The sequence below is a fragment of the Erythranthe guttata genome, chromosome 7 (genome assembly GCF_056151865.1).
Source record: "Erythranthe guttata isolate IM_541 chromosome 7, IM_541, whole genome shotgun sequence".
NCBI lineage: Eukaryota > Viridiplantae > Streptophyta > Magnoliopsida > Lamiales > Phrymaceae > Erythranthe > Erythranthe guttata.
Window position 1 is genome coordinate 7,833,241 of NC_142539.1, and position 8,221 is coordinate 7,841,461.

Here is an 8,221-nt window from a genome sequence, read left to right on the forward strand (position 1 = left end):
TTAGAAGATAAAAATCTAATTTAATATTTAGGAGATAAAAATCTAAAATAATATTTAGGAGATAAAAATCTGATAAAATCTAAAATAATAATAAAAAAATTACAAATATGCCATTAATGTTTTTAAGTTGCCCCAACGTTTCTTTTATATATAAGATACTAGTATTCACCCGTGTGATGCACGGGGCGGCATATTTTCAACTGGAAAAACATGTCTGAAAATCAAATTTACGCATATATCAATTATTACGCTCATTGGATTTAAGTACAAAACGTCATCGACCAACAATATTAAAAATATCTTATAAGTATCTTGTTCTTCATAGTTACAATACAAGAATAATATTAAATATTAGTATATCGTCAAAAATAAATCTTAAAGATAATAAGAGCTGCACTGAGCATCCTAGGGACATGACTGAAAATAACATCGCACGGGGGAAAATATATAGAGAAGAAACACCTGCCAAAGAATATGTTATTAAAAAAAGAGACATGTTACATGAAGAACTGATAAATATGAAAATATTTTCTACCTTCAAATTCGATGAAGTAGTTCCTTGTACACGACATTTCTAGGAACATGGGTGAGTTCACCCGAATCCGACTTGATGAATATCTTTATGCCACCTCTGCTCTTAACTCTGGACAGTGCAACATATAGTAGACCATGACTGAAGATAGACCTAGGAAGATACAAACAACCATGCGAAAGAGTTGGGCATTGGCTTTTATTGATCGTCATTGCAAAAGAAACAATCAACGGAAATAGTCTTCTCTGAAATTTAATTGGCAGTCCGGAGTTAGATGATTTTAAAGTCATCCGAGGAATGAACACCACGTTACCGATATTTTTACTGGAAATAATTTTGCAACTCAGATTGTGAAAGTCGGTTCTAATAATTTGAAGTCTGGTCCCGTTGCACAATCCTCTAGCTTGATCGATATTTCTTATTAGCATAACGGGTGAACCAACCTTGAACTTCAACGCATGAGAAGGAACTCCGGAGCATCTTATTGTGTTGAGGAATTCAGTCAAATAGATTTCTGCATTATCCTCCCTTGTTTGCTCATCCCCTCCCCTATACACATACTATCTGAGCTCAGGTACACCTCCTCTCCTGGAAGGAGAGACATTAAGTGATCGTTCACAGACTCGACACATTCATTAATTGGTGCAAGAATTGCCCTCCCTTGAAAATAATCTGGATCATACATGTTACTCAACAAAACCGGATAAACGAATTCCAGTAGGTCTCTGAATGGATATTCTGAATCACCAATCAACATGTCATCGGGAATCTCTATCGAAGCTTCACCATCATTTTGTTCCCTAACATCCCCATTACCAACCTTCAGTATCCTGTCTCCAAATTCTTTTACCTCATCCACATTAAATGGAGAAGAGCATGACTACAATCTCATGTTCTTAGTCAACTTCATGACACGACAACAATTCCACAGCGGAGAGGAGTTTTTCATAGCATGTACTATGTCCTGCCTGATGCTTTGAGCACAACTGGTAAAATCTGCCTAAAATCTCCTCCAAGAACAACCACCTTACCACCATAGGGTTTGTAAACCTGTAATATTAACTTCATTGTCTTGTCAAGCGCTTCAAAACAGTATCTATGCATCATAGGAGCCTCGTCCCATATAATAAGCTTTGCCTTTATGAGCAACTCCGCCTGTGGACTTTGTTGCGATATGCTGCATGCGGAACTCTCGTGTACATTTATGGGTAGTTGGAATCGAGAATGAGTTGTTCTTCCACCGGGGAGCAATAACGATGCTACCCACTCGATGCAACGTTAATTACAATCTCTCCCTTGGAACGAACTGCAGCCGAAAGAGTTTTCCATAGAAACATCTTTCTCATTCCACCATGGCCATATAGAAACACATTCCACCACGGTCATTGGATACAACATCCATGACTACATCGTAAACCTTTCTTTTCTCACCTGTAATGGAAGCAAGACACCGTTGAAGTTCTCTACCCATTTCAAACCGGTCGTAATCCAGTTCATCTCACCAATATGTTTACTGTGTCCTCCGCTGAGAATTCGATTGGAACTGGCATGGGCGCGTAATTTCGCAGGCTTTTACCATTGCTTTCCAATATTTTTCCTATTTCGGTGAGAGTATAGTTCTTCAAGCTTTTCATCCGATATATGTAAATCTAAAAAACAATGGATACAATATGTGCATTTAGTTCAAAAAGTAAAGAGACAATATTAAAAGAATAAGTAATATTTAAAATCTAATTGAATACTGTGCTATACAAATTGCCATACGTGGATTATTATGAAGACGTTGTTGTTTATCAGCAATACCCCCGCCAAATTCAACCAACAACTTTGCCAAACATATTCTGGCCGACTTAAGCTATTGGAAAGCAGCATAACTGCACATAACCTTCTTATATAACCCCCCCTATGCCCATGTATTCACTTCTATTATTGCATCTATGTATTCTTTGTCGTCATCTAACAAACCCAACACATAACATACATCTCTGAACGTAGGGTAGACGGTGTCAAAAACTTTTCTGATGTCCTCGTAGCACGTGCATCCCCTCTGAATTAGGGGTGGGAACGAGTCGAGCTCGAGCTCGAGCCAATTTTGGCAAGCTTGAGCTCGAGCTCGAGCTCAGGCTTATTTAATTTTTATTTATTTATTTATTATTATTTAATTTTTTTATTAAAAAATATTCATAGAAAAATAAAAAAAATTATAAAATAAATAATGAACTCTAGTTATATATATTTTTTTATTTTTTCTATTATTATTATTATTATTATTATTATTATTATTATTATTATTATTATTATTATTATTATTATTATTATTATTATTATTATTATTATTATTATTATTATTATTATTATTATTATTATTATTATTATTATTATTATTATTATTATTATTATTATTATTATTATTATTATTATTATTATTATTATTATTATTATTATTATTATTATTATTATTTATTATTATTATTATTATTATTATTATTATTATTATTATTATTATTATTATTATTATAATTATTATTATTATTATTATTATTATTATTATTATTATTATTATTATTATTATTATTATTATTATTATTATTATTATTATTATTATTATTATTATTATTATTATTATTATTATTATTATTATTATTATTATTATTATTATAATATTTTATATTATTATGAATTATTTAAGTAATATAGATTTGTTTCTATTTAAATACTAGATATATTTATTATTATAGACTATTTACTATTTAGTTAGTAATAATAATAATAATAATAATAAGAATAAGAATAATATATATATATGTAAAAAGAAAAAAAAAAAAAAAAAGAAGGCAGCTCGCGAGCCGGCTCGCGAGCTGCCGAACAACTAATTTTGGGCTCGAGCTCGAGCTCGTCTGAAGCTCGAGCTCGAGCTCGTCTGAAGCTCGAGCTCGAGCTCGTCTGAAGCTCGAGCTCGTGAGCTCGAGCTCGAGCTCGAAAAACCCGAGCTCGAGTTCGAGCTTTTTTCGAGCCGGCTCGTCGAGTTCGCGAGCCGGCTCGGCTCGTTTACCACCCCTACTCTGAATGTTAAGTAGCAACCTAAGGTAATAGTCTTCCCCCTTTCCAGGGGGAACATTCGCAATACTACCAATAGAAAATTCTTTTTTCCTTGGCGCCCAAGTTCGAGAATCCTCTTTATACACAAATTGCTGTGGAAAATCTCCGTACCTCAAGTCCCTAGCATGTGGATAGTTCTTGTTGGCCTCAAACCACGCTAGGAGCATAGTTTTCTTGGTAGATGGCCTATCCAGAATACTTTCTAACGACTGGTTTTCATTGAAGACAAGGGGCTGATGATCGGGGAGATGAAAGTTTAGCCTAATTACGGACGGGTCTCTGTAGTGAATATCAAAATTAAACAACCTCCACATTGCCTCACATGCCAAAAGATATCTGCAGTCGTAGTACATCTTTATCTCATCACGAATCTCAACACCGCTATCTGTATTGTGTGTTTCATAAAATGCCGCCGTAACTCGGTCATGCCCCTTGTTTACGTATTTGAAAAGGTATTTGACTGACTTGTTTTGGTTGCATAACTCGATATTAATGTGAGCTTTGTATTTACTCAACAATATACGATTGTACGGGACTACAAACCCATTGTCAAGAGTAGTCTTCTTTTTCGTAATTGTTCTGCCATCTTCCCTTCTCATGTACATAGTAAAACCATCTGCATCTGATTCAGTGCGCTGCACAAATGGCTTTGGAAATCTCTTCGTGCAAACTCGATCCTTCATACAGGGAGATTTCAAATTCGCCTAACCGCATGGTCCATGTATCATATACTTCTCCACCAACTGGTACATCTTTCTGTCGTTTTCTTCGTCAGGAATTTCAGCACATATGATCCTGTTTCTTCTGGGTTCTTGGGCTTGTCGTCATTATGCAACCACAATAAAATATGGGCATGCGGTATACCTCGTTTTTGAAATTCAATTGTGCATACATCTGCATAGAAAATATAAACATATGGTATTAAAAAATATGCATTAATTTAGTTAAGGAAGCAATAAGTAGTTAAACTCGCACATGAGCGAATTCTCTAATTTATATGAATGTAGTAAATGTATAATTATAAACTGAGATCTAATTAAATACTTACATGCTCTAATACGTCCGAATATACGACCCTTCTTGATTTTTGTCATCATACTATCGAGCTTCATCTTGAACACACGGCATAGAATGTCTGGCCGATCCTCCGGCTTGAGATTTGTATCTTTCAACACCCTTTGTATTTCTGGCCATTGAGGATTGCATGTGATGGTGATGAAGAGGGTTGGAAATACAATCCAGTTACATATTTGAAGAGCATCAACGAAGTTGTTAAACATATACCTTAGACCTGTGGTGAACGATCCTGGAATTATAATGCGTTGTTCAAGATAATACATATAAACGATGGGTTGACATTCTCTAAAACCATATTTTGTATACTTTTTTTTTTTTTTTTGCAAATCCAAGCGTCAAATTGTGAGTGATGGAGATGTTATTGGATGAGCACACATGTATTATATAGATTCATGAATACAATCTATATGAATCTAGGAAAATATATTCATATAATACAACTATCTATAATACAACTATTGAAGAAAGATTTGTTAAGAATTGATTAATTGACACATTTCTATAGTTAGTGGATTCTAATAACAATTAAATATAGGTTTTGATAGATTTATAAGGTTCCAAACACTCAACGATATATATTATTTTATAAGGTGTAATTATATAAGAATCCATTGATTAATGATATATGTTATTTGTATAGGGTATAATTAATGACGAATATATAAGTATAAACAATCGAATTCCTCCATTTTCTATTGTTTGATCTTTTTCAATAATTTGGTGGATGATTGCTGGACGGTGGGATCATTGAGAATACTATCCAAAATACAACCGTTGGATCGCTTGATTGGAGTAATAGCGTTGACATCATCATCCACAATACCGTTAGTTGTGATATCACCATCCACAACGCCGTCGTTAAAATTAGAACACGTTCCACAGTCCTATAAATTAGAAAAGAATGACGTAAAATATTTGGTACGCATAAAACATCTTTTACATGCAACATGTTAAAAATTAACCAAAAGAAAATTGTTTAATCCACTTTTGATGAGAAGACACACCCATCGTTATCATAATTGACACTCAGTGACGATGAACCATTATCATGTTTCTGCAATATTATAAAATACATACACATTAAAATACAAAAAAGACTTATATTAAAGTTAAATACCAGTACCGTATCCATTTCGTAATGCTTCAAAAAGGAAGCAATGATAGCATCATTTGTGCAAACTTTTTGAACATTGTAGGTTTTATGATCTTCATTGGCAACATACATATTTAATTGATGATCTCTACTTTGATGTCACAATGGGAGAGATTCCTATATTGAGTCAAATGGCCCCCAGTGCGTTGGGTAGAGACATTAAGAATTAATAGGTGGAAATTAATTATCGAAATGAATCCACATCTCTGAAATATGAGATTGATAATAACCCTTGAGTAGCTTATAAGATTTGTTTATGCCAAGTCCTGGCCAGGTGGATTTCGTATCCGACATACTCAAATAAGTTAAGCGGGTAAGACTCATGAAAAGAAACCATTTAATTTATTTAGCAGTGGATAAATTATTTGGTGGTTATAAAATATCTTAATGTGGGGAGAATCTAAGTAATGATCTACCGGAGCTCGAATGTAATATTTGAGAATATAAACGGGAGTTCAATAATTATTTGGTAGTGGAAAATAAATAATTATTTAATGATTAATTAAATAAATTCTTTTGATAGTTTGGATTTAATTAATTATTAGTTGCCCGATTTACATTTTCTCCTTTAGTCCCTATTGTAGCCCAATGGATTTTCTAATTAATCGAGAAAATAAAGTTCAACCAATATTATATATTGGAATTAATATAGCCGAAAATTAAGTCCCCATTGGATTGCAATTTTCAACTATATAGAGTTATAGAAGGAGTGGGATTTGTTTCCATGTAATCCTCTCTATGTGTGACTCTAATTACTTGTGCTATATATAATAGAGATTAGGTTGATGAGAGGGGAATAATTTTACACGCCTATTCACGTTCGGAGAAGAATATATTTTTCTCTTCTTCTTTTCTCTCTAAGTTTCTCGATTATAGATTTAGATTTCTTCAAGAACAAGTCCACCCTTGTAGAAGAATTATTAATCCGGGATATACAATAGAAGACTATAGGTTTTTAGAGCAAACTATTATTCCCGAAATTACTGAGCAGTCCTGCAAAGAAATTCACCATAAATCAACCTTTTGTCCGATTGACTTGAAATTTATAAAGTAGCTTCCTAACGCATAGAACTATAATCGGTCCGAAGAGTTTCTTAATCAGATCAACCATTTCGGAGATATCGGTGAAGGAAGAGGGCTATAAATTTCTGGACAGCAGTGTTTCGAGGATTGAAGACTTGGTGTGGATCCTCGTTCGTGCGCCGAAGATAGAAACGAATCTGCTCGCGAAAACTGTAAGTTGCTAGATTATATTTATTCTTCTTTAAACGAATCTAATCAAAGCATGTTAATAAAATTAAAACCGGCTAATCTCGAACCTCTTGTGAATTTTCATTGAATCCTGGGCTTCACATCCCAATATATATATATATATATATATATATATATATATATATATATATATATATATATATATATATATGTATATATGTATATGTATAAATGTATATATATATATGTATATATGTATCTATATATGTATATATGTATCTATATATATATATATATATATATATATATACTGATTCGTATTTGTGTAATAAACTAAAAAAACGTGTAACAAAAATATATGTTGCTCAAACAAATTGACTTTTTTGAATGTACATGATCATTCATCGTTCTATTATCATGGCAATCTATTAATTCCTTTATTAACCTATATCAATAAAAATATATCCAATTTAAAATTTGTCTTTAAGTCCCATATCTAAAATATATTCCTATATTAAGTCCTTAACATGTATACAATTTAAATTTTATATATTTCCGATTTCCTTATTGTAGATTATTAGAATAAAAATTAAATATAATTTTATACATAATTTTACACTTTTACATTTTACATATTGCATATATTATGAGTTTTGTATTAAAATTAGAAAGACTGTATATACAATAGTTTTTAACGATACATATTAACCTAATATGGTCTTGGATGCATATAACATTAGCTGTAGAAATTACAAAAGCAATACATTTCGAGTCATTTATAGAAATGGTGTGGTTTTTTTGTAATTTACAAAAGTGGTGTAAATCTCCACTGGAAGAGGCGATTTCTGGCAGCATAGGGAACTGTGCCAAAATGAGTCAGCTATTTTTATTTTTTGTTTGATAGTAATTAACGGGTGAGATTGAGAGGAAAAAAATGAACGGCTGTGATGGGTGCATTGTAAAAGTCACGGACTATAGTCGCACTCCGCAGAGGCGATTTCTGCAAAAGGAGAGGAGGGGAGGTTGCTTTTAATCCCTCCTCTTCTTCTTCATTCTCCACAAGTTTTCAAAACAGGTATTCTGAACTCTTTATTTTTCATTAACAATTTTTTTTAAATAAAGTAGTTTATTTTTTTAAAAACATGTGG

At 32.5% G+C, this 8,221-nt stretch overlaps 1 protein-coding gene across 1 annotated transcript; it reads right to left on the reverse strand.

The window, feature by feature from the left end:
* Positions 1-1,034: 1,034 nt before the first annotated feature.
* LOC105966379 (uncharacterized) lies at positions 1,035-5,933 on the reverse strand. The gene is made up of 9 exons (XM_088820243.1): positions 5,826-5,933; positions 5,694-5,762; positions 5,481-5,592; positions 4,680-4,937; positions 4,419-4,525; positions 3,585-4,308; positions 2,109-2,181; positions 1,520-1,709; positions 1,035-1,412 (listed from the first exon to the last, which is right to left on the reverse strand). Exons 1-9 carry the CDS (start codon positions 5,931-5,933, stop codon positions 1,035-1,037), a joined length of 2,019 nt encoding a protein of 672 aa, XP_088676369.1.
* Between the last annotated feature and the right edge of the window lie 2,288 nt (positions 5,934-8,221).

Coding starts and splice junctions, on each gene's coding strand:
- LOC105966379 (XM_088820243.1), bottom strand. CDS start 5,933: ATGTATGTTGCCAATGAAGATCATAAAACCTACAATGTTCAAAAAGTT. Junction 5,763..5,825: donor ACGAAATGGATACGGTACTG/GTATTTAACTTT, acceptor ATAATATTGCAG/AAACATGATAATGGTTCATC. Junction 4,526..4,679: donor ATTCGGACGTATTAGAGCAT/GTAAGTATTTAA, acceptor TTTTCTATGCAG/ATGTATGCACAATTGAATTT.